The following is a 27,148-nucleotide window of genomic DNA, read 5'->3' as shown; positions in this document are numbered from 1 at the left end:
GCAATTACGTATATGTTGCTTCATCTCCTAAGAAAAGAATGGCAGTACCTGCAAATAATTTCATGCCCTACAAAAAGCATGATAAGGAGAATCTGAAAATTAAGATACCTTCCGTTCTCACCTCTTTGTTATTTATGGAAAACTCTTCTCAGTCAAAGAATCACGGCAGGCATGACTACTTAGATAATCCAACTTTCCTTCTGTTACAATTTTGGATTTTTAGATACTAATTTCCTTTTGAAAAATTTCACAGCAGCTCTCAAGTGCACCTTGTTTTATATGATCCGGAAGCTGCAGTATGGCTTTGCAGAAAGTGTGTGATTAGCAGGATTAGTCATCAGTATCAGTAATCTGTTTCCTGGAATATACAAAGTTGGATGTTATGCTGTCAATCAGCTCAGTATGGTGGAATGACAAAGACAGACCAAAACTTTAACAAGCTAAAATAAGCTATGTATTTATCCATAATCAAATGGAAACAAATGAAACTTAAATGTATTTGACAAATACCAGATGATGCACCAATACTTTGTTGAGCAGTGCCATAAGGGATTAATTTACTTTTGTCACAAACTCTACAGCAGTACTTGAACAATATTCTTTTAGCCAATTCAACAGCAACATTCTTTCTCCAATATGTGCTTTTTCATTGTTGAGAACAACTTTTACTCTCAATATTCAGGCAAGACTCCTCAGCTGGAGAAATTCCCAGTTTTTTAGCTGCATTTTCTTTTGATCCCAGTATTTACTCTAATCCATGTTAAGGGAGAAGCTTGTTTATAAGAAGTAGATTCAACAGTGAAGCTGGCTGATGCAAAGAGACTTCTTTAAGGATTAATTGTATAGCTTCCCCACAGAAATGATTTGGAAAAAAAAGTTGCTTCAAATTTTGTGCTTTAAAAAGGTACAGTGTATTATTGTAAGTATGAAAAATGGGATGGTAGGCAACTAAAATGCTGATGAGCTAGTCATTATACTATTTCCTGTAGACTTAAATGCAAAGCAATCTGGTGGTTTGTCACCAAAATCCATAAATGGCTCAAAGGGATGAAGTAGAATGTCAGACAACTAAAACGTCAGTGTACATTTTGTAAGAGAATCTGCAGCTGAGGCAGATAGGCACCAGAAAAGGCAGGCTCAAAAAGGCAAAATAAAGAACAGTTTGTCTCTTTAAGTCAAGCAAGATAACCTGCTAAAATAGGTTAGTGTTTTATTTATGTTGTATCATTGCTACACAGAAATGAGTAGTATTAAATGAACCTGATCTTAACTATTGCTTTGTATGTTCATTTTACTATAGAATGAAACTGCTTAATTATTTAATCCCAGCCTTGCTTCAACTAGTATCAACTCAATCCACCTTCAGAGAGATTGAAGAAGTACATGTGTAATAGATATCAATATCTACCAAAGATCATAAGGGGATTTTATTATTACATTCCTGCATCCTGCTATTGTACTAGTATATGTAGGCAGCGTGGGACAACACCAATAAAAGTAAGGTGGTCAGACTGCCTATAGCAGTAAGTCATGTCCCTCAACCTGTAACGTTATCTCCAACAGACCCAAATTGGTAACACTTGTCAAATTCACATCTAGACATTCATCCAAAAGTACTTAACAGTATTTGACATCAAACATACAGTATCCTATTAACAAAAATTTATACACAATCACCTACAGTAGTGATCATAGCAATCTCATTGCAAGCTCAACAAAATTTCTATAGTGCCAGATAAACTTAATAGGTAACCAGTTGTCCTGTTTTGGAAATGGACATGCTGTTTATACCTTGTACAACAACTAGCAACTTAAAGTCATCAATCCCAGGTCTGCTGGCATTGACTTGGTTATTTATTGCAGCCAACAGGACTGTCAGATCTTGGTGGGTTTTTGACACAATGTAAGGCCAGCAGGTAGAACGCATTTGATTTAAAGTCAGCTCTTTGAAGTGATCAAGTAATGAATATATTAAGTATTCACACCTTTGTAGACAATGGGATATTGTTTGCAACAATTATGTCTGTCTCCTATCGTTTACATTGTATTCATTGAACAGGGCAGCCTCCATTTTAACACTAGCTACTTGAAACTATATGAAGCTAAAAACAGAAATCCCTATTTTTATCATGGGGCCATGACATGTCACATTTTCCAGAATGTGAAATGGCATAGTGTAATAGATATAGAATAAAGACTGTTATGTAATGATGGTTGTATTTATTTCAAAATGGTGTCAACAAAATCATGTGTAAGCTTCTACTAGCATCATTACTATTACCGTCTGACAGGATTACCTGAAGCAGGTGCTGGACATTGACCTCCATGCCCAGATCCACTTCGGCAGAGTCTTCATGAAACCTGGGTAAGTGTCGATAAAACACAAAAAAAAACAATTTTATAGCATAATGTGATATTTATATTTAAAATATTAAAGAAGAACTGTATAGCCTGATTATAGGTAAAGATCTCAGCAGATTGATTTCCACTCATAAAGCAAAATCACAACTACCATGACAGTGGCCCTGAAGTGAAAATTCCAACAAAAAACCTTAGTTAGGCTATTAGCTTAAGACTATATTATCTTTTTAAATCTTATTTACAACCAATTTGTTATTGAGAATAAGCTAACCTGCCATTTTTTATTGTTTTGGGAGGTGGAAAGTGGAAGAGAGACAAATGGATGGTGTCATCAAACACCGATTTATCTGTTGCATAGTGAGGTTAATTGTATTTCTTGGCTTAGTGACCTTATAAACTAAAAGTCATTGTCTCTTTACGTACAAAATAGTTTCTTCCCAAAGGAAGCAGCTGGCGAGAATGACACAAGATTGATTTTGAATTTTTCTGCACTCACTGCTGAAGAGCTTTCTATAAAATGCAGAGGTGGTCTGTTGCCATAGCGCTTTGATGTATTCAACATGTTATGTCACAAAGTGATAGGACTTTGTATCACAAGGTAATTATGGATGAAGACTGCAATTTGGGCTACTTTAGTGTATCCATCAAAAAGACACTAAGGTTCTCCCTTTGCAGCATCCAGTGATTCTTAAATGACAGCAGGGTTTTTGCCTCCGTAGACTATGTGATGGAGAGCTTTCTGACATCAGTCCTAAATTTGCCTTTTAACTTGCCTGGATGAGTGCAGCTCCAACAACACTCAATAAACTTGATACCGTCCAGGACAAAGCAGTCTGCTTGTTCGGCTCCCCATCTACCACATTAAACATTCACTCTCTCCACCACCGGCACACTGGCAGCAGATTGTACCATCTACAAGATGCACTGTAGCAACTCACCAATGCTCCTTCAACAGCACCTTCCAAACTTGCGAACTGTACCACTTAAAAGAACAAGAGCAGCAGACACATGGGAACACCAACAACTCCAATTTCCCCTCCAAGTCACACACCATCCTGATTTGGAACTACATCGCTGTTCCTTCAGTGTCGCTGGGTCAAAATCCTGGAACTTCCTCCCTAACAGCACTGTGGGTGTACCTACATCACATGGACTCCAACTGTTTTAGAAGACAGCTTACCACCACTTGCTCAAGGGCAATTAGGGATGGCCAATAACTGCTGGCCTTGCCAGCGACGCTCACATCCCATGAGTGAATTTTAAAAAATCTCCTTTCAAGGCTGAATCTCCAGGTTTCTCTCAAATCTTTGCTCATAACTTAACAACACAATTCAAGATTCCTATTTTCTGCATACTGATTTCCTGATCTGTCAAGCTTGTTAGGGAGAGACCAGTTTCTCCCCAAGAAGCATGAGGAATTCAGAAAGAATCAGCTGAATTCTTCTCATTTCTTTGCTCATGCCAGTTCCAGAACTTTAAATAAGAGTTCAACAGCTTGGCCAAAAGACTGAAGTAAATTAACCGCTGAGGGATTAATTATGTGATAAAATGTAGTTTTGATTCAAGATGACAAAGTGGGAAAATATCAGTATTTTGTGCTGTTCTCAGGAGCCAGGCAAAAATAGCTTATATTCTAGCAGTGATACATGTGAGATGAGCCATCACCTATGTAATGATGCTCCTCTGCCAGTCGCTGGATGATGCTTAGCTTCCCAATAGTTGTACATTTTAATGCCCCATTCCCCCCACAAGCACTACACAAAGGTGAAGCCATTTGAGGTCTTTGGCCTGACATTCAATGCCATGAGAAACCCCTAAACAAGGCAGCAATCTCTCAACATGTACGTGACTGAAAGAGATGGCTGCTTAAAGTGTTCCAACCTGCCTAGAAAAAGGCTTTTACAGGCAGGGAAAAATGGCATTGTATCTAAAATAGTGCTGGAAAAAGAGCACATTGTATTAAGCTAAAGTTTTACTTCTATTTTACGTCCCTTGTTATACTATGAGAAGCAGGATATTTGCGACAGTTTACACAGGGATGGCCTTTATAAAAGATTTACATTGTTTGCAAACCTTTTCTCTTTCACTGCCTGAGGGATTGTTCCAAAATCTTTGTGAAATAGGTATTTTGATATATTGCTTATCTCAAATGAATTGTTTGCTTTTTTTAATGTCACAGAAACAGTAGGATTCAGCTGTTTTCTTGGTGAGAATTTCAATGCTGGGTCACACGATATAAATAGTTCATGCAATTTGTGGTGTATGTTTAGTTTAGTTTAGAGATACAGCACTGAAACAGGCCCTTCGGCCCACCGAGTCTGTGCCGACCATCAACCACCCATTTATACTAATCCTACACTAATTCCATATTCCTACCACGTCCCCACCGGTCCCTATATTTCCCTACCACCTACCTATACTAGGGGCAATTGCTATTGGCCAATTTACCTATAAACCTGCAAGTCTTTGGCATGTGGGAGGAAACCCATGCAGACACAGGGAGAACTTGCAAACTCCACACAGGCAGTACCCAGAATTGAACCCGGGTCGCTGGAGCTGTGAGGCTGCGGTGCTAACCACTGCGCCGCTAACCACTGCGCCACTGTGCCGCCCTTGTGCGAACACCTTGAGATTCATTATGATTAATTTACTGCAATTAATTTCCTCATTACAGTTGATTAGCACAAAATGCACTTCATACAAAAGCCCAAATCTCTACATTATGTGAGTGTGAACTTGCTGTGTTCCAGACACATAGGTGTTCCTATTCATTGCTGCTTTTTCAATTGCTTGATGCAATTCTTAGGCCTCCAGCATTCTTATATTTAGGTTGGATTGAAAGGTTTTTTTAAAGATTCACTGTTTGCACTGATCTTGCTCTTGGGTTTAGTTCTCTTACTTCACTGCCTCCATTTTTGTGTTTCATTCTCAGTACCGTGAATGTGTGCCATTCCTGCCTATTCACAGCTGTTAAATGTCATGACTTGATTGGATCTTTCAAATCGCCTGCCTAAAATAACCATCTCTATTTGGTCTGTTCCAAACTTGATTGATTGATATTAATATGACACCTCATCGCAATTAGCCAGGATGCTCAATCAGTGTGAGGTTGATTGGTCAGTAGTGAAATTAGTGGCTTTCTACCTCACAGTATCATTGTAAAAGATATCCAATTAGTCCCACAGTCCTTTCACGTATAACTCCTCTTTCCACCCCCACCCAACTCAACCTTGATTCTTTTGCCAGTTATCTTAAACCTTAGTCCTCTGGTTACCAGCCCTCCTCCCAGTGGAAAAGGTTTCTCCCTATTTACTCTATCAAAAACCCCTCATATCTGTTACAGATAAGATGTGTGCCTGCCTACTCAGGTGACCTGGAGATTTTGTGTCTCCAATTTTGTGCAAATCACAGCAGAAATTGAGTGTGGAATATCATCTACCTGAATAGTGATGAAAGTAAAATGTTCTAAATGATGTTAGGAACAAAACTAAAAGTGATGCAAAATTGGAGTTCTGAATAATGCCTAATAGTGCTAGTAGTAGCACTCTCACCTCTGAGTCAGAAGAAGCTTGTGGATTCAAGTCCCATTCCAGGACTTGAGCACAAACATCTGGGCTGACAGTCCAGTCCAGGACTGAGGGAGTGCTACACTATTGGAGGTGCTGTCTTTCTGATCAGACATTAAAACGAGGCCCAGTCTGTCTTCACAGGTGGATGTAAAAGATCCCATGACACTATTTTGAAGAAGAGCAGGGGAGTTATCTCCAGTGTCTTGGCCAATATTTATCCCTCAATGAACATCAGAAAAACAGATTATCTGGTCATTGTCACATTGCTGTGTGCAAATTGGCTGCCGCCTTTCCTACATTAAAACAGTGACTGCACTCCAGAAGTACCTTACTGGCTGTAAAGCACTTTGGGATATCCTGAGGTCGTGAAAGGTGCTATATTAATGTAAGTCTTTCTAATACAACACAGTGATTTTTTGGGGGGCAAATGTTTGAGTTAAAATAGAGGAAATAAAATGATTTTCTCCTTTGGCACCTGCTGTCAGCATCAAGGATCCAAAGTATAATATTGGATTGGTCAGATGCAGACTGAAGCTCCCTGCAATCTACCTCACCTCCATCTTAGAGTATTTTAATTTCCCAATTGCCAATTTGCAAGCTGTTTTGCTGCAGACATGTGTCAACTAGGAACTGGATTGAGACTCCAAAATTACTTTCATGAAAGGCACTTGGACCCATCAGAAAGAGAAAGAGGAGTCATTAATCCCATTAATCTAAAGTTAATTCAACTTCTGGTCTCATCAATGACAGATTAGCTTTTCTGTCCCAGAGAGATGCTCAACAAGTAAAATCATTAGTTATATGAACAGGAAGTTGTTTGGATTTTTGATAAATGTTATATATCCCTGCTCAATGCCCCGAATCATGACAGGTAACAGCTCACCATCTATCTTTGCTTATGAAACTACATTGTCCAGAAATCTAAATTTGAATGGAATTTAGCAGTAATCTCCATAATAAGTTGGTCCTCAAAAAAGCTGGAATTTTTCTTTGATTTTATTGAACCGGTGTTATTACAGTATCTTGACAAATCTACAATTTTTGTCATGATTGATGTACAGTTAAGTACCCCATTCCGATATCAGTTTGTTGCAAAGTGCAGCACAATTCTGGAATCAATGTGGAGATAGAAAAGGCTACTGCTAGCAATTACTTGCCAGGGAAGGCTATTTAAGAGCCTGTGAACAGATGAGAGAGGTAGAAAGAAAGCAGTCTGACGCTCAGGACTAAGAGAAGCTGATGCAGGATCGATCTGGCATGACAAAAAGGCAAAAGTTATGCATCAAATTGATTAGTTTAGTTTAGTTTAGAGATACAGCACTGAAACAGGCCCTTCGGCCCACCGAGTCTGTGCCGACCATCAACCACCCATTTATACTAATGCTACACTAATCCCACATTCCTACCACATCCCCACCTGTCCCTATATTTCCCTACCACCTACCTATACTAGGGGCAATTTATAACGGCCAATTTACCTACCAACCTGCAAGTCTTTTGGCTTGTGGGAGGAAACCGGAGCACCCGGAGAAAACCCACGCAGACACAGGGAGAACTTGCAAACTCCACACAGGCAGTACCCAGAATTGAACCCGGGTCGCTGGAGCTGTGAGGCTGCGGTGCTAACCACTGCGCCACTGTGCCGCCCCTTTAATTTATAATAGATGAGAATGGGGTCTTGTCCTTTTGATAAAAGCAGTGTTTTATTTTTACATGAGCAGTTACAATACAGAAAGTGCAGATTATAAAATATTGGAGAATTGCATAAATTGTTGGGCTGATTTTAACTCACCTTAGGAAGCTGGTAGGTTGATTCAGAGGCCTGGCAGATTTAAGCTGATCAGCTGGTTGGCCGTCTCCTGCAGAAGCTGGATACTGACCATTGGGGGAAAAGAAAATCGGGCAGCCCAGAGGCCACCCGCTGGCATCAGGAGAATGCTATTGGCAACGGGTTTGGGGGTTGTTGCAAGGATTTCACAGCTGGAAGGGAAGCCCGGGGCAGCACTGGCCTGGAGTTTCTTCCTGCAAACCACCCCTCACAAGCCCCATAAACAATTTCTTTTTAAAAACTAGCTTTGATGAAAGGTTACAGACCTGAAATGTTAACTCTGCTTCTGTCTCCACAGATGCTGAGTATTTGTGGAGTATTTCCAGCATTTTCAGTTTTTATTTCAGCTTTCCAGCATCTGCAGTATTTTGCTCTAATTTACTGTAAATTTAAGTTCTCCATTTATCTGTTACATAATCATGCTGGCTCCTGACATGGGTTAAAAATTTGCTTTGTTTAAAAAAATGCTTGAACTTTTCAAGCCAAACAAATTGCCTCAAAGAATATTGGTCACCGTAATATGAAATTAGAATCATACTTTGTTTAACATGTGAACTGCATACCAAATCTCCATCATGTTCTGCTTGCTGTAATTCTTTCCTCTTAAAGGTAGTCATTATTACTGTTCACGTACGCTTAAAAAAGTTCTAGCTTGCAAGCTTAATCCATCAGCACGCTGTTCTATTCAGTAGCAAAGGAACAGATTTCAGTCCATTGCCACAGTGCTACCCAGAGTCTGCAACTTTATCTGATACCTTTCACATTCCAAATGCTTTACAGCAAGGTCCTACACAAAGCAATGAGGTAACTGAACAGTTATTCTGTTTCTGGTGGTGGTTGTGGGATAAATATTGGACAGGACAGTAGTAGAACTAAAATAAGAACAGAAAATGCTGGAAATACTCAGCAGGTCAGGCAGCATTTGTAGAGAGAGTAACAAAGTTAATGGTTCTGGTTCATGGCCTTGCATCAAAACTGGAAAACGTCAGAGAATTAACATGTTTTAAGCAAGTACAGAGACAGGGAAAGATGGGGGCCACGGAGAAGAATAAAAGGGAAGGTATGTAATAGGGTGGAAGAAAGGAGAGATTAAATGACAAAAGAGAAGAAGGTGCAAGTGACATAATTATATAAAAGGACTTATGATATAAAATGAGAACTAGGAGAACTCCTCTGTAGTAGTGCCAAAGGATCCTTTATGTTAATCTGAGCAGGCAGACAGGACCTCAGTTTAATGCCTTAACAAAAAACAGTGACAATATAGTATCCCCCTTGTACTACACTGAAGTCTCATCCTAGATTCTGTGCTCAAGTTCTGGAGTGAGGCTCAGGTCCGTGGCCCTTTGGCTCAGACAAAAGTGCAACCAATCAGCTGAAGCTGACTGTCACAAACATCCCCATCCTCAATGATGGGGCAGCCAGCACATCAGCGCAAAAGACAAGGCTGAAGCATTTGCAACCATCTTCAGCCAGGAGTATTGAATGGATGCTCCATATCAGCCTTCTCCTGAGGTGCCCAGCATCACTGATGCCATTCTTCAAACAATTCAATTCACTCCACTTGATATCAAGAAACGGCTGAAGGCACTGGATAAAACAAAGGCTAAGGGCCCTGACAACATCCCGGAGATAGTACTGAAGACGTGCTCCAGAACTAGCCATGCCCCTAGCCAATCTGTTCCAGTATAGTTACAACACTGGCATCTACTGACAATGTGGAAAATTTCAACGGTTTGTCCTGTCCACACACAGCAGAACAAATTCAATCCAGCCCATCGGTTCACTCACAATCATCAGCCAAGTGACCTTCGCGCCACACAAGTGCCAGGCAATGACAATCTCCAACAAGAGAGAATCTGACCATCTCCGCTTGACATTCAATGGCATTATGATCGCTGAATCCCCCACTATCAACATCCTGGGGGTTACCATTAACCAGAAACTGAACTGGAGTAGTCATATAAACACCGTGGCTACAAAAGAATGTCAGAGGCTAGGAATCCTGCAGCAAGTAACTCACCTCCTGACTCCCCAAAGCCTGTCCACCATGTACAAGGCACAAGTCAGGAGTGTGATGGAATACTTTCCACTTGCCTGGATGGGTGCAGCTCCAACAACACTCAAGAAGCTCGACACCATCCAGGACAAAGCAGCCCGCTTAATTGGCACCCCATTTACAAACATTCACTCCCTCCATCACCGACGCACAGTGGCAGCAGTGTGTACCATCTACAAGGTGCACTGCAGCAAGGCACCAAGGCTCCTTAGACAGCACCTTCCAAACCTGCGAACTCTACCACCTAGAAGGACAAGGGCAGCAAATGCATGGGAACACCATCACCTGCAAGTTCCCCTCCAAGTCATACACCATCCTGATTTGGAACTATATCGCTGTTCCTTCACTGTCGCTGAGTCAAATTCCTGGAACTCTCTTCCTCACAGCACTGTGGGTGTACCTACCCTGCATGGACTGCAGCGGTTCAAGAAGACAGTTCACCACCACCTTCTCAAGGGAAATTAGAGATGGGCAATAAATGCTGGCCTAGCCAGCAACGCCCCACATCCCATGAACCAATAAATAAAAGTGATTGAAGGTATCGTCAACAGTGCTATCAAGTGGCACTTACTCAGCAATAATCTGCTCACCGATGCTCAGTTCGGGTACCGCCGGGGCATTCGGCTCCAGACCTCATTATAGCCTTGGTCCAAACACGGACAAAAGAGCTGAATTCCAGAGGTGAGATGAGAGTGATTGCCTTACAGCGTTTGACCGAGTGGCATCAAGGAGCCCTAGCCAAACTAAAATCAATGGGAATCGGGGAAACTCTTCACTATTTGGAGTCATAACTAGCACAACGGAAGATGGTTGTGGTTATTGGAGGGCGATCATCTCAGCCCCAGGACATCACTGCAGGAGTTCCTCAGCCACTTCATCCATGGCCTTCCCTCCATCATAATGTTAGAAGTGGAGATGTTCGCTGATGATTGCAGTGTTCAGTACCATTCAAGATTCCTCAGAAACTGAAGCAATCTGCGTCTGCATGCAGCAAGACCTGGACAACATTCAAGTTTGGGCTGATCAGTGGCTAGTAACAATTGCTTCACACAAGTGCCAGGCAATGACCATCTCCAACAAGAGAGAATCTAACATAAAAGCAAAATACCGCGGATGCTGGAAATCTGAAATAAAAACAAGAAATGCTGGAAATACTCAGCAGGTCTGGCAGCGTCTGTGGAGAGAAAAGCAGAGTTTCGGGTCAATGACTCTTCTTCAGAACTTGCAAATATTAGAAATGTCAAAGGTTATTATAGAGCGAATCTAACCATTTCCCGTTGATGTTCAATGGCATTGCCATCACTGAATCCCCCACTATTAACATCCTGGGGGTTGCCATTGACCAGAAACTGAACTGGACCAGCTACATAAATACTGTGGCTACAAGAGCAGATCAGAGGCTGGGAATTCTGTGGTGAGTAACCCACCTCCTGACTCCCCAAAGCCTGTCCACCATCTACTAGGCACAAGAATGTTCTCCACTTGCCTAGATGAGTGCAGCTCCAACAACACTCAAGAATCTTGACACCATCCAGGACAAAGCAGTCCGCTTGATCGGCACCCCATCCACCACCTTAAAACATTCACTCCCTCCACCACTGGCACACAGTGGCTGCAGTGTGTACCATCTACAAGATGCACTGCAGCAACTCACCGGCACCTTCGACAGCAGCTTCCAAATCTGTGACTTCTACCACCTAGAAGGACAAGGGCATGGAAGCCACTCAGCATTTTTAATATAAATTATATATAAATTAACTGGTTATTTTGTTTTTGTTCAGTTCATTTATTTTTCTGCTTCAATTCAGTTTCTTTCCATTAGCTAGTCATGGGTCAGGAAGGTTGGAAAAATCAGTTTAAGTTGCTGTGGGCCACTTGTTAATTCAATCTCCAGCAACTGGCTTAAGAGAAATTTGGAAAAGCCTGTTTTCTTCATTCCCCTTCCCTGGAGAGTGGTAGTTGGGTGAAATAATAAAAAGAAGAAAATCAGGATTTTAATCTGTATTTCAATTTACATTCATTGAATACCATTCCAGCTATTTACAGAAAATGTTCACAGCAATCTTAATTATAAATACAAAAATAGCAGTGTTTTATATAGTGACCTTGAATACATGGAATCTCCACTCTGTGATTGTGCACGTAGGAGTTAAGATGCAGATCAGCCATGAGCTAATTTAATGGCAGAACAGGCTCAAGGGGCTGAATAATCTATCCTGTTCCTGTGTTTTGTGGAATTGTGGTTCACTTTGAACACTTGGGATTCAAGTAATTAAACTATTTCAAATTGACCATTTGAGTGGCTTTCAGTCAAAGCAAGATATTAAACGCCTATCCTTCCTTCCACAGCCTCCCAACGACTTTCGCAACTTTGGACCTCGATGGCATCAGAAAAATCATCTTTGCATTGCCAGGTAACAGACCTGCTAATCTTTTAGCAGAATGGCACATAACTGTTAGAATTGTGACCAGTATAAAATCTACTGTTAGTTGTTAATGTCTAAGGTAAGACATGTTAATGATGGATACTATAAATTTGTTGACAATTTCATTTACTGTTTGCAGCCACATAGGTGTTTCAATTCCGCAGATCAGTTTTGGGCAGTTGATTTATTTCAAAGGATCAGTTACTTTTTGTGTAGGCGATATGCTTTATAATATTGGATAAGCATCTTTCATTGCAGTTCAATTGCAAGCGTGGCTTTTTCCCCCTGTGTAACAGCTACAGAAATCAAGAGCCCTGTCCATCAGTGTGTTCTGTATCACTGGTTGAAATGAATAATCCTATTTAAAGGCTATGGTTTCATTTCTGTTTGTATAGGGTATAGGAATATCTGGGTTGTAAGCTTGAAATTCTGATTTGTGGAAACTTGTTTAATGATTGCGTGCTTGAGAGCCTATACTGTGCTGGCGTTATGGATCCATACCAGCTAGTGAGATCTTCAGTGATGTGACACCACCCTCGCCTCATATGATCTCATTTCTATTTAGGAATATAGTACATGGATAATATAATACAAGCTGATTAGATTCATCCTTGATGATCCACGAGCTTTTATTTCACCAGTTCATAAATGTGCAGCTGAATTCATATGACAATGACATGATCTGTGTCATGAAAACATAATTGTATCATGTCATTAGAACATTTTATAACGACTCATCATTCGTAAAGTTGTGTCATTTTACATAATCTTCATCAAGATAACTGAAAGTTTTGCTTTTGATTTCTACTTCATTTTTTAAATATGCCTGCTTTAGTGACATGCTCTTAAATGGAGAAATAATTGCTTAGTCATCCATTTGCTGCCTTCACTTGGAAATGAAACCAGTCTTAACTCCGGTGTTGTTTTTAAACTTTGTCAATTGAAACTATTTGGTATGTCCAGCATATTTATATATGTGCAATGGAGCTATAGCGCTAAGCATCTAGCATCGATTCAGGTTTTTCTAGAAAATTACCAACTAAATTCTGGGAAATAATGAGTTCAAACAACTTATGATCTGGATTTTAATGTTAAGATTTATTTACTATGTAATGGCGTGATAGTAAAAATTACTTTGGCACTGGAATCGTTGGCAAAAGAATCATGACATTTTAATATACTTTGTGTGTAGGATAATACGTAGCTGGCAATGAATTACGAGGCTGCAATTCAGTTGAGCATTGCTGATGGCATGAACCGCAAAAATGAGCTGGAGTGGTTTAAGAACATCAGAACCCCCCGAGATTGAATTGAAGCCTTAAAAGTCACCGCAAGCTATTTGTTGATTGATTGTAATATATATTGAATAGTTTATTTGAAAATAACATTCGTTTTCAACTTTTTTTTACCGTTATGCAGCGGGCGCGGTAGAGGCTGATGGTGACGTAGGATCTGAAGGTATATGGCATCACATGATGGGTATTACAGTATCACAAGCTTTTTTTGTGGCAACAAATTACCACTAAATAAACTATTCAGTATATATTATAGCCAGTACTTCATGTGCTTACATAAGCAGATAAAGTTGTAATATTTTATATTCTAAGATCTTTCATTTCCCTTTGCTTAGTTTTTCCAGTTATTTCTCTTTATCATCTGCCCCAACCCAGCTGGCCTGATGCTTTGCAACACACTTCCAAGCCTCTGCCTATTTTGCTTTGAGCCAGTCAGTGCGGAGGCAGTGTGAATTGACTTACAATTCAAATTTCCAACCCTCCCTTGGAGAATTTGTCTCCCCTCCATCTGCCAGTTTCCCAGTTGGCTCCACCTGAGTTTGGAAATTCATCATGTGCACAGAATCTGAGCTGCAAGCCTGACTCCAACCATTCTCTCAGTATAGAGTATTAATACATGAATGCACTGTGCCACTGGGGCTGTCACCAGATATAGCAATATAAGTGAAAGATTACCAGGGGTTGTCTAACAGTCTTCTGCCAACTTTGCTCTTGCATTTCAGATTTTAAAAATCCATAGCATTTTGTTGTATAATTCATACAGTGTGAAAAAGTATCATAGGTGTACTGTTGCTAATATTGTTCAATCATCATCTGCCTTCCAGGAATAAAAATTTATTTGGTCATCGTTATTTGCTAAAACCTTTTCAACAGCAGTCTAGTAATGACGAGCAAACTAATTTGGTCCTTCTATATCCCTTGGCAGTCCTTCTATATACACTGGCATGAATTAACAAAAAAAAAGACAGAAGTAGTTTGATGGTTGTTGTCAGACGTTGACTTGGCTCATCTCGGTCAGTCTCGGGCTAGATGCTCTAAATGGAGTCTAGGCATTTCTTCAGAGGGAGAGAAGGAAAATGATTTGGCAATTCACCCACACGTCTCACAATAGACTATTGGAAAGCAGCAGAGCTGAAGGCCACCAAATTGAACATCTGCCAAACCTGTCTGTAAGTGATTGGTGTTTGTGGCATAGGGAACCAAAAAGAGGATATCAAAATAAGTAAATACAGCAAATTTTAACTTTATAAATGTAAAAAAAAATGGGATGTAGATGAGATTTTTTTCCTGACTGGAAACTGGAATGAGCATCAACTGGAACTCAAATCATACACATATGGAAATATTTACTAGTCAGTCAGACCCCTTATATCTGATATGTATTAGTCCTTCAAATATTATGGTGAAATGGAATTACAGGGCAACTTTTGAGTTTCAAACACTGATCCCTGTTGCCAGATCAGAACCAGGATGTTATGCTGTTTCTCCCATGGAGGAGAAATATTCTAACATTTAACATTACTAACTGATAATACAAGGAGCCTACAACATTAATTGAGCTGTGTGCCCATCATTGAGTTTGTATTTTATTTCTCTGTGAAAATAAACTGTTGTTCGGCTTTTGCAAGAAATAAAAATGTATAAATATGAAATACTGTGACTCTGGAAGGCGTTCTGATAAAGATTTGGGCTTAATTTCTGAATGACTGAAACCCTTGGAGGCCAAGACATTGTTTCATAACATTTTGGTTTGTGGAAGTGCTGAACTTTGAGTTGATGGCTGCTAATGCAAAGTAATTAACACTTTGCAACACTTTCAAACAAGCTTGCTGAGCCCAGAATAGATAGTATAGTCTCTTTCACACAGCAATTGTTTCTTCAGTATTTTGGGGTTCATATGGCAACTTGTCTCCAGCACATCAGTACTGATATGAAAATCTTGGTAAAATCGTAATAAATCAGTGAAATATGACCATTCTGATGTCAGAGAATTCTCCCAGTATGAGTGTTGTCCAAGGCATGTATCTGTGCAGTGATGAAATATTGGGCCGGTTCTTGATAAAAAAAAAAGTGTGTTAACGACACACACTATTATTGCGTAAATTGGCCAGCAAGTTCAGAGGCTTAAGAAATATGCTGTAGTTTTGAATCTCCAGAACTCGCTGGTCAATTTACACTGTTTGCTTTGCAAGAATGGCATCTCATCCTTAGTTTTATAAAACTTGCTGATTTCATGCATTAAACTTGGCACAGAAAGTTATCTCTAGTAATTAACAGTTTAAGTGCCTTTTTAACTATGTGATGATTGTTAATTCAGTGCCAATCAACCTCTCTGGCCTAGAAAGTGAAAAATTTAAGCTGTGGAGTCTCATTTCGTAGGTGGTAAATTGTTCTTGGAAATTTCAGAAATGTCAAATTTTAGATTGTCAAAATTTTTTAATTACTTTTCCTTTCTGTCTCTCTTTTTCGCTGTCAATCCCGTCTACGTTTCCCTTTCTTTATTTCTCTTTCTGGACCTCTTTTGATTCTAATTCATTCTCCTCAATTGTCCTTTCTTTTTTATTCCTGGTTAAGGAGATAGTCCCACAATTCACTGAAGTCCCACATGTCCTGTTGGCCTCACTGTGCCGTTACCAGCTCACACGTCCATCAGCAAGTTACAGCGCAGAATATTTTTGAGCGGAACAGTGCAGAGAAAAATCTAATTAATGGGCCGTGCCACGAGACGCCTCACTCCAGCAAGCTCCAACCCAATGCATCCCTGAATGTTAAGGTGCAGAAAAGGCCTTCCTCTTGCTCCTGAACTTAGTTTGGTGGAAAATTGTGCAGATCAGTGGATGGGATGGAAGCGGCAAGAGTCCAATTTCTGCAGTGCAGAGATGGGAACAAAATGTCTGCAAGATTATAACTGAAACAAAATAACTTTAATGTCAGAATATATATTACTGATGCTTCATCTCTGAATTCTGTATCAATTTTAAAACGTTTGCATGGCATATCCCAAACCACTTCAGTCTGTGAAACGTTCTCTGGGACAGTTTCACAGTTTGGAGCTCTGTCTAGACAGATGGTGGTTATCATCTGCATTTGAACTTCATTTGGAACATACAGTAGGCCATGGGGAAGCTCGATTTTGCCTCTTGATATGCAAGAAACAAATTCCCCATGTCTTTCGCTCTCTGAGCAAACACAAGAATCAGTTTTGTGAAGTATCCAGGATTGCCAAACCTCAAGTTTCAAATATCCGTGGGCTGAATTTTAGCCCCCCCCCCCCCCCCCCAAAAAGAGTGGGAAGGTGGTGGGTGGGGGACATAAAATGGAGCGGGAGGCTCGAGGGGCCCTTCCCGACCTGTTCCCACCACCACTTTACGCAGGACGGCAGCAGCGAGAAACAGCCCACCCGCCTCAGGTCAATCAAGGCCCTTAAATGGCCACTTAACGGCCACTTGAGGGCCAACGCCTGCTGCCCCAGGGATTTTACCCGTGGCTGGTCGGGCAGCCGAAGCCTGAGAGAAGCCGCCTGTTAAAAGCAGGCAGCTTTCTAATGGCCTGGGGGAGGGGCCTCATGATCAGGCACCCTGTGCCTGATGGAGAGCCATCCCCGCTGCCCCAAACACCCCCAACACCCAATACGCCCCCCGTCCCTCCAATCCGACCACCCTTGCCTCACCAGGGCCCGAACGATCACCCCCGGCAAGGCAACCAAAACTTACTCTGGTTCCAGGCTCCCTGACATCTTTGGATAGATAGGCTGCAGCCCCATCAGTCGCCACCACTCCCGGTGGTGCTGCAGGGACTAAGAGCTTCCGGCCCGCTGATTGGCCGGCAGCTCTATTAAGCAGGACTTCCTGCCTCAAGCGGGTGGACGTTCCACCTCAGAGCAATTAAAGGCCGGGGACACACAAAATACGGGTCGAATCCCCAGGCAAAGCGGAAGCGGGCTTGCCACCGACTTTTCAGTAGGTCGACGGCTCCCGTCCATCAAGGGTAAAATCCCGGCCCATGTGTCTTAAAAAGACTCAACCTAACTGAAATTGAGATTTTATGTTATTAAAGATATTAAAGGTTCATTTTGTTTTGCTCTGCAGATGAACAAAGTGAAATTAAAAGTTTTACCCAATTCTTCAATACATGTTACTATGAGCCAATCGGTTTTGGTTCAAATGAGAAGCAAGTATTAATCTTGGCTTATACCATCAATGTGGAGCACCAAGTGGCGGCTTGGCCATTCCCAGCAGTATGGAGGAAAAATTGGTTAATAGCAGTCTGGGGTTACCAGCCACACTACTTAGTAGCTGATTATAGAACAATGTTGGCAGAGACTTGGGTCCCGATATTTGCAGGGAGGGAGCAGTGGGGAGGAGTTGTGGGCATGAAATCTGGATGTACACGCTTCCAGAAGTCCTGATTGGATGGGAGATTGTGGTCAGGGAGGATGGATCATGGTTGGAGTGGGGAAGAGTGTAGAGATAGAAACATGGAAAATAGGAGCAGAAGTAGGCCATTCGGCCCTTTGAGCCTGCTCCACCATTCATTATGATCATGGCTGATCATCCAACTCAGTAGCCTGTTCCCGCTTTCGCCCCGTATCCTTAGACTATGACCCCTGGTTCTGGACTCCTCCATAATGGGGAACATCCTTCCTGCATCTACCCTGTCAAGTTCTGTTAGAATTTTATAGGTTTCTATGAGATCCCCCCCTCACTCTTCTGAACTCCAGCGAATATAATCCTAACCGACTCAATCTCTCCTCATACGTCAGTCCCACCATCCCAGGAATCAGTCTGGTAAACCTTCGCTGCACCCCCTCTATAGCAAGAACATCGTCCTCAGATAAGGAGACCAAAACTGCACACAGTATTCCAGGTTTAGCCTCACCAAGGCCCTGTATAATTGCAGCAAGACATCCCTGCTCCTGTACTCGAATCCTCTCGCTATGAAGGCCAACATACCATTTGCCTTTTTTACCGCCTGTTGCACCTGCATGCTTACCTTCAGTGACTGGTGTACGAGAACACCCAGGTCTCGATGCATATTCCCCTCTCTCAGTTTATAGCCGTTCTAATAATAATCTGCTTTCCTATTTTTGCTACCAAAGTTGATAACCTCACATTTATCCACATTATACTGCATCTGCCATGCATTAGTCGACTCACTCAACTTGTCCAAATCACCCTGAAGCCTCTCTGCATCCTCCTCACAACTCACCCTCACACCCAGTTTTGTGTCATCTGCAAATTTTGAGATACTACATTTAGTTCCCTCATCTAAATCATTAATATATATTGTGAATAGCTGGGGTCCTAGCACCGATCCCTGCAGTACCCCACTAGTCACTGCCTGCCATTCAGAAAAAGACCCATTTATCCCTACTCTTTGTTTCCTGTCCACCAACCAATTTTCTATCCATCGCAATACACTACCCCAATCTCATGCGCTTTAATTTTACATGCTAATCTCTTATGTGGGACTTTGTAGAAAGCCTTTTGAAAGTCCAAATAAACCACATCCACTGGCTCCCCCTGATCAACTCTACTAGTTACATCGAAGAATTCTAGTAGATTTGTCAAGCATGATTTCCCTTTCGTAAATCCATGCTGAGTCTGCCCGCTTCTACCACTGTTCTCCAAGTGCTCTGCTATAAAATCTTTGATATTGGACTCTAGAATTTTCCCCACTACCGATGTCAGGCTGACTGGCCTATAATTCCCTGCTTTCTCTCTACCTCCCTTTTTAAATAGTGGGGTTACATTACCTACCCTCCAATCTGTAGGAACTGTTCCAGAATCTATAGAATCTTGGAAGATGACCACCAATGCATCCACTATTTCTAGGGCCACTTCCTTAAGTACTCTGGGATGCAGACCATCAGGCCCTGGGGATTTATTGGCCTTCAATCCCATCAATTTCCCCAACACCATTTCTCTACTAATACTGATTTCCTTCAGTTCCTCCCTCTCACTAAACCCTGTGTTCCCCAACATTTCTGGTATGATATTTGTGTCCTCTTTTGTGAAGACAGAACCAAAGCATGCATTTAGTTGGTCAGCCATTTCTTTATTCCCAATAATAAATTCCCCTGTTTCTGACTGTAAGGGACCCACATTTGTCTTCACCAATCTTTTTCTGTTCACATACCTATAGAAACTTTTACAGTCAGTTTTTATGTTCCCCACAAGCTTACTCTCGTACTCTATTTTCCTTTCTTAATCAATCCCTTGGTCCTCCTTTGCTGAATTCTAAACTGCTCCCAATCCTGGCAAATTTATATGCCTCTTCCTTGGATCTAATGCTATCTCTAATTTCCCTTGTTAGCCATGGTTTGGCTACCTTTCCCATTTTACTTTTGTGCCAGACAGGGATAAACAATTGTTGCAGTTCATCCAGGCACTCTTTAAATGTTTGCCATTGCCTATCCACCGTCATCCCTTTAAGTAACGTTTCCCAATCCGTCATGGCCAACTCGCGCCTCATACCTTCGTAGTTTCCTTTACTAAGATTCAGGACCCTTGTCTCAGAATCAACTACGTCACTCTCCATCTTGACGAAGAATTCTATCATATTATGGTCGCTCGTCCCCAAGGGGTCTCGCACCACTAGATTGTCAATTATTCCTCTCTCATTACACAATACCCAGTCTAGGATGGCCTGTTCTCTAGTTGGTTCCTCAACGTATTGGTCCAGAAAACCATCCCGTATACACTCCAAGATGAAAGGAGATTGGGGGGTAATCAGAGATCGCAGAGGCCGAGGGGAGGGAAGCAGGTAAGTTCGTTGGGCTTGGAGGAATCACTTCTGCTCCTCCTGGTCCACAAGCAGTACTGTAAAGATACTTAGCTTGTGGCCCTTCTTGCCTCCTTTTTACCTGCTGCATTTCCCAAGGCCCAGAAATCCCAGCTGAAATGGGTACAGAATTAAAAAACAGTAGTTTATATTTATACAGCACCTTTAAAGTAATAAAATGTCCTTAAGACGCTTCACAGGATCATTATAAAACAAAATATGACACCAAGCCACAAAAGGCGAAATTAGGCCTGATGACCAAAAGCTTGGGTCATAGGTAGGTTTTAATAGTTGTCTTGAAGGAGGAAAGCAGGGTAGAGAGGTTTTGGGAAGCTATTCCAGAGTTTAAAACCTGTGAAAATGGAAGCACGCAATTCCTTAGAAGATTTTACTGACCTACCTGTTTCCTGAGAGTGGATTGGTCACCCTACCCCACCCACTTCTTAAATTTGGGCAGGTTGGAGGTGGGCTGCAGTCGGTTTTGTGATTTTTATTAAATTTTTACTTCTCACACACACCCAACCCATCTGTTGTTAAGGATTAAAATTATTATGTTGGAACCAGCCTAATAAACCAGTGAAAAGTGTGTGGATTAGGAAAAGGGCAAGATACATAATTTTTTAAAGAAAGCAGAGGAAGACCAAAGTCCAGGAAAATCAAGGTGATTTAAGTTTTGTTAAGTATTGAAAAAAAATCAAAGTGGAAAAGTGAAATTTTGAGTGTTCTAAAAATTCTTTCATGGGATGTGGGCATTGCTGGCAAGGCTAGCATTTGTTGCCTAATTTAATTGCCCCTGACAACTGAGTGGCTTGCTAGGCCATTTCAGAGGGCAATTCAGAGTCAGCCACATTGCTAGAGTCACATGTAGGCCAGACCAGGTAAGGACGGCAGATTTCCTTCCCTAAAGGACATTAGTGAACCAAATGAGTTTTTGACACCATTACTGAAACTAGCATTCAGTTACAGAATTTTTAATTAATTGAATTTAAATTCCACCAGCTGCCATGATGGGATTTGACCCTGTGTCCCCATGGCATTAGCATGGGCCTCTAGATTACTGGTTCAATGGCATTACCACTACGCCACCGTCGCCCCTTAAGTTGTGCTAATGTTCATGTGTAACTTGGGAATGTTGAACAACTGCACTTGTTATTCTCACTATCTTCACTTATTCTGGAGACAAAGTATAATTTGATAACAGAAAAGCAATTGTTGTGTGAACAGAACTCTTAAGTGAATATTCAATATTGATGCAATGTGAAATATTTAAGAAAAACAACTAAAGAGGGCAGCAAAATGCTCTTCTGATATGAGTTCATAGTTTCATTGCACAAAAAAAATTTGGAATTATCAACCTCAATAAGTTATAACTCTTCAGAATAAATATATTCCTCAAATAAAAATAATTTTAAGACTTTCCTTGAAATCTATCTGTAAATTCAATTTCATAACTGTAACAAATTATGTTTTATAAAACAGTCTTCTTACAACGAGAGCCTATAATTCCTCGTAATTCATTTGATTTGCTTAAAGAATGAAATAAGTATTGATATAATGTTTTATTCTAAAAGTATTTAGTCAATTGTAGCCTGAGTTCTTATTAAATCTCATAAGGTTAAACAGTTAAAATCATGATTTTAGACAGATAGCAATTTTGAAACCTGCATGTTCTAGAGTTAAAAACTTGGTGTAAATATAGCATATGTTGTTGTTCAGTGAATGCTTTTTGATGTTGTGAACTTCAGGATGGGTAGTGCTGAAGCTTGAATAATAATTTGGATAAAAAGCAAATTAGTCCAATTTCATTTGCAAAAATACTGTTGATAACTAACTTCTCACTGTGGTAATTCCACTATAATAGGTTTTCATATGTATGAAAGGAAATCTTGGGCGTTCTATTATTCGTGTAATGCCCAAGGATTTCTTTTAGTTGCATTAATTATATCTAATTTGTGTAACCAGTTACATATCGAACAGCTGCTGCAATGCAGCATTGCTTGCAAGAAAGTGCCTTGCAGTGGTCAGGTATAATAAATATTCGATCATGCATTCACCCGATCTCTTTGTTTTAATTTTTCCTTCTCCCTCACTGAGTTAAGGAAAACAAAAATGGTGGAGGCATTTTTGAACCCTATTGAAGTTTTCTTTGGATCCAAGCAGAGGCTCTTGAATTAACTCCAAATCTGCCCATGCTCCGAACTTCAACCAATGCCAGTTTAGTAAACTGCTCTGAACTGACTTTTTCAGCAAAAAATAAAGTGGGAAGTCATCTTCTGCAGTCTAGAGTGGAAGCTTCACAGCACACTGCTGCTTATCTCCCTGATGTCTGCTTCTTGTAAGTCACACAAACAGTCAGGGAAGATTTGTAATGAATAACGAGTCATGTGTACAGTTGGCACTGTAACAAGTTTTCAGCTGCAGTCACCACAGTAAAAGAGAACAGGCTACCCATAAGAAAATACTTGGAAGTAAACAGCAGAGACGATTAACTCCCCAACTGTACCTTTAATTGATTTTTGGAGTTGGAGCAGTTGCTTGCTTGGTTCCAGGCATGATTCTCTTTGCATGCCACAGTTAATTGCTTGTAATCTGGTGCTGTTATTTCATGGCAATATGATTTCCCTCCAGGAAATCCAGTGTCAGCAGTTGTTACCTGCAATCTCTTTGTAATCCCTGCACTGAGGAAAATGCAAGGAATCCTTGATCCTCGACCCACCATCATCAAAGCCAGGGTAGGTCAAATATTTCATGAGGGCTCATTAGAACTTGGTAAAATTTGAAAAACGCTTACTAAGGTTTGGTGGAACATTGAGCTAGATACTAATCTATTACCAGACAGACCTGGATATGAATCCATCTTAGAAAGGGGTGAAAGTCTAATCTACTAGCTGCAAAGGGTCCTTTTTTCCTATTCAGTTCCTGGTGAACATGGCCTTGCAGAAAATAAATTGCTCATATTTTGTAGTATGAAATTGGTAATCTCACTGCAAAAGGTCACAGGTGGCAGGTGTGGGAAATAGAAACATTATACATTATTGCAATAGGGCTAGGGCACATTGCTGGGGTAGAATGGGGAAAGATTTTCCCCACAGCTCACCAAATTTCATTCCCTAACACTTTGCCTTTATCTTGCCTTTGTTAAAGTAGATTAACCTAAGTTACATAGGTTTAGAGACCAGAGATAAATCAACTTGTTGGTTTTAAAAATATGAACAAAAAGTACAAGTAAGTTTGTACATCTGTACGCTTCCTATAGTCGGATACCCACTGGAGTCTGTGAACTACTAACCAATCCAGGAAAGTTCTAAGCACAGAATAGCAAAGAATTCCAGAAAGTGAGCCTATTTATACATCTTGATGGAGAATGTCAGTTGATTTGCTCTAAATCTTTCAGTTCTAAGATTATTGTCATGCGATCTTTGTGTCATATGCGACTATACCAGTTCATGGAAATGTCAAACCACAAACACTCCATTCTCACTACAATGTAAGTACCATTTATGCAGAAGATAGCACAATTTTGCATAATTATGAACATCACACCTTTACAGAATGCTAACAGCTAAAATATTGGGTCCAAACTAGCTAAAATTCTTACACAAACACGTTTCTTAAATTGCATTTACCTGATACCTCCTGCTTTCTTAGCATTCTCCTGTGGAATCCTAATGACCTAATCTAAACCACATGTTAACCTCTATTGCACAGAATACTTTCTCATAATATGAAGATATTAATACTGCCTCTGCAGCTACTGTGGCTACGTTTCCTATTATGCACTCTATCCTGCAGCCTAAGGGCTGGATTTTGGGCGGGCCGCATCCCGCCGCCGATCACATGAAGGGGGCGGGCTGTCCGTTGTTAGCGATGGCATCAGCTGCCTGTGCACAGGCGCTGACACCATTTTTAAAGGGCTGTCAGCCCGAACGGCTAATTTAAATATTTGAAGGTAAGTTGAATTAAAATAAATAAATACATCTCTTTTGCCCCTCTCCCACCCCCAATAACAAATTAATTATTTGCCCTTTCCCCTCCAAAAACATTTACCATCTGGCCATTTCCGCCCACCCCCCAAACTGCATAAACTTTCAAGAACAACTCTTCCCACCATCCTCTACATTCATGATGTTAATTTGACCCCGTTTCTCCCCCCCCCCCTGTACTGAGAAACTTACCTTCTCCCCCCTCCCCACCAGTGTTGCACCTTGTTTCCCTGGACGGGGATCCGAAGGTGCGTGAGTGCCGCTGGCCAAAGATCGCAGTAGGATATCAGGAGGCGACGTGAGCTTAATTTAATCAGTCATTATAATTTATTTAAATATTCAAATTAGGATCCCGTTGCCAAGTGGCTGGGGACATGCTGCCACGAGGCCTTGCCGCCACCGATAATATCAGGCCGGGCCGTCCCGGCGTCAGGAGCTTGGCAGCCCTCTCCTGGAGGCATTTTCCAGTCCCCCTGCCACAAAACCCGACGTCGGGGGTTCAGTAAAATCCAAGTCCTAGTCTTAACAAAAAATTATTTGAAATCGAATGCATTTATTAATTTTTCCCTAACTTTTTCCCTCCCTCGTCTTCGGAAAGTGATGATCAATATCTGGATGTGGTTCTTTTCCTGGCCTATTCTAGTCAGCGTTGTGAATGATTCCCTTTCCTCACATACTGATACCTTCCTAAATCTAACCATAGTTGCAGCATTATTTTGTATGAATATAACCGTGGTGCATTATCCTTCTTCATCCTCTTTGCCACAATTGACCAGATCATTGTTTACCAATGCCTCTATTTCATTGTCCACTTCAGTGGTACTGCCCGAGCTTTGTTTCACTCTCTCCTGTCTGATCACAGCCGGAGCACCTCTCGCAATAGCTTCTGTTCTCAGTCCCTTAATATTATCTCAGGATCCTAAGAATTTATCCTTGGCTCCTTCCGCTTGCTCATGCACAAGCTGCTGTTTGTCAACATCATTCAGAGACCTGGGTGAGCTTCCACATATATGGAGATGACACCCAGTTCTATTTCTCTATCACCTTTCTTAACCCATCCACTGTCTTTGTGTTGTCAGTATTAGATAAACTGCAATCTCCATTTAAACTTTGGTAAGGTTGAAGCCATTGTCTTTATATCCATCTCCTGCCAAGAACTCTGTACCCATACCAATAGATCAGGTTGGTTGCAATCTCAGCATTCTATTCAACCACAAAATGAGCTTCCAGTCTCATTTCCTGTCCATCACAAAGACCGCTCCACTCCACCTTCATAACAACACCTGCCTCAATCACTACCTCAAGCCACCTGCAAGTGAAACCCTCATCAATGTCATTGTCACTTCCAGATTCCAGTTGTCCTGGGTGGCTGCCCACCCATCCTCCACTCTTCATAAGCTTTAGTTCATTCAGAACTTGGCTGACCATATCTTACCATACGAGTCTCTTTTGCTCAACAATCTTGTTTTCACTGATTTGCATGGCCTCCAAGTCCCTGAGTGCCTCATATTTAAAATTCTTATCCTTGTGTCATGTCTTACTAACTTCATTGAATTTTTTGAGGAAGTAATAAGGTGGATTGATGAGGGTAGTGCAGTGGATGTTCTCTATGTGTATCTTAGTAAGGCATTTGACAAGGTCCCACATGGCAGACTGGTCAGAAAAGTAAAAGCCAATGGGATTCAAGGGAATGTGGCAAGTTGGATCCAAAATTGGCTCAGTGACAGGAAACAAAGGGTAGTGGTTGACGGATGTTTTTGTGAATGGAAAGCAGTTTCCAGTGGTGTCCATAGGGCTCAGTGTTGGGTCCCTTGCTGTTTGTGGTATATATTAATGATTTGGACTTAAATGTGGGAGGCATGATTGGAAAATTTGTAGATGACACAAAAATTGGCTGTGTAGTTGATAGTGAAGAGGATAGCTTTAGATTCCAGAATGATATCAGTAGTTTGAGTGGGTGGAAAAGTGGCAAATGGAATTCAATCTGGAGAAGTGTGAGGTAATGCATTTAGGGAGGGCAAACAAAGCAAGGGAATACACAATAAACAGGAGGATATTGAGAGGCGTAGAGGAAGTGAGAGACTTTGGAGTGTATGTCCACAGGTCCCTGAAGGTGGCATGACAGGTAGATAAAGTGGCGAAGAAGGCATATGGAATGCTTTCCTTTATTGGCCGAGGTATAGAATACAAAAGCAGGGATGTAATGCTGGAACTGTATAAAATGCTGGTTAGGCCACAGCTGGAGTATTGTGTACAGTTCTGGTCACCACATTACAGGAAGGACATAATTGCTCTGGAGAGAGGAGATTTGCATGAATGTTGCCAGGGTTTGAAAATTGCAGCTATGAAGCAAGATTGGATTCCAGTGTCGATTAAAAATCTATCTAACTCAGCCTTGAATATATCCAATGACCTATCCTCCACTGCTCTCTGGGGAAGAGAATTCCATAGACTAATGACCTTGAGAGAAACAATATTTCTTCTCATCTTAGTCTTTAATGGAAGGCCCCTAATTTTTAAACTGTGTCTCCTAGTTCTATACTCCCTCCACAAGGGAAACATCCTCTCAGCATCCACCCTGTCAAGTTCCCTCAGGATCCCATATGTTTCAATAAGATCACCGCTCATTCTTCTAAACTCCAATGGGTATAGACCCAACCTGCTCAAACTTTCCTCATCAGATAACCCCTTCTTCCTGGGAATCAGTCAAGTGAACCTTCTCTGAACTGCTTCTAATGCAATTATATCGTTTCTTAAGTAAGGAGACCAAAACTGTACACTGTACTCCAGATACAGTCTAACTAAGGCCCTAGACAGCTCTAGCAACACTTCCCTACTTTTATTCCC

General features: G+C 41.1%; 1 protein-coding gene across 10 annotated transcripts in view; it reads left to right on the top strand.

The window, feature by feature from the left end:
• LOC137373899 (gephyrin) overlaps positions 1–27,148 on the top strand; it is a 623,883-nt gene that overhangs the window by 584,606 nt on the left and 12,129 nt on the right. For 5 of the 10 annotated variants that reach the window (XM_068039448.1, XM_068039442.1, XM_068039443.1 and 2 more), the window contains 4 exons: positions 2,292–2,365; positions 12,164–12,228; positions 13,660–13,698; positions 22,947–23,050. In XM_068039448.1, the coding sequence (XP_067895549.1) occupies positions 2,292–2,365; positions 12,164–12,228; positions 13,660–13,698; positions 22,947–23,050 (282 nt within the window). The remainder of the gene's footprint in view (positions 1–2,291; positions 2,366–12,163; positions 12,229–13,659; positions 13,699–22,946; positions 23,051–27,148) is intronic. The other 5 variants (XM_068039444.1, XM_068039447.1, XM_068039451.1 and 2 more) reach the window with 2 other exon arrangements.

This window comes from Heterodontus francisci, chromosome 9 (assembly GCF_036365525.1).
Source record: "Heterodontus francisci isolate sHetFra1 chromosome 9, sHetFra1.hap1, whole genome shotgun sequence".
Lineage (NCBI taxonomy): Eukaryota > Metazoa > Chordata > Chondrichthyes > Heterodontiformes > Heterodontidae > Heterodontus > Heterodontus francisci.
Note: the sequence above shows the minus strand (reverse complement) of the source record. Positions and strands in the feature narration are given on the sequence as shown.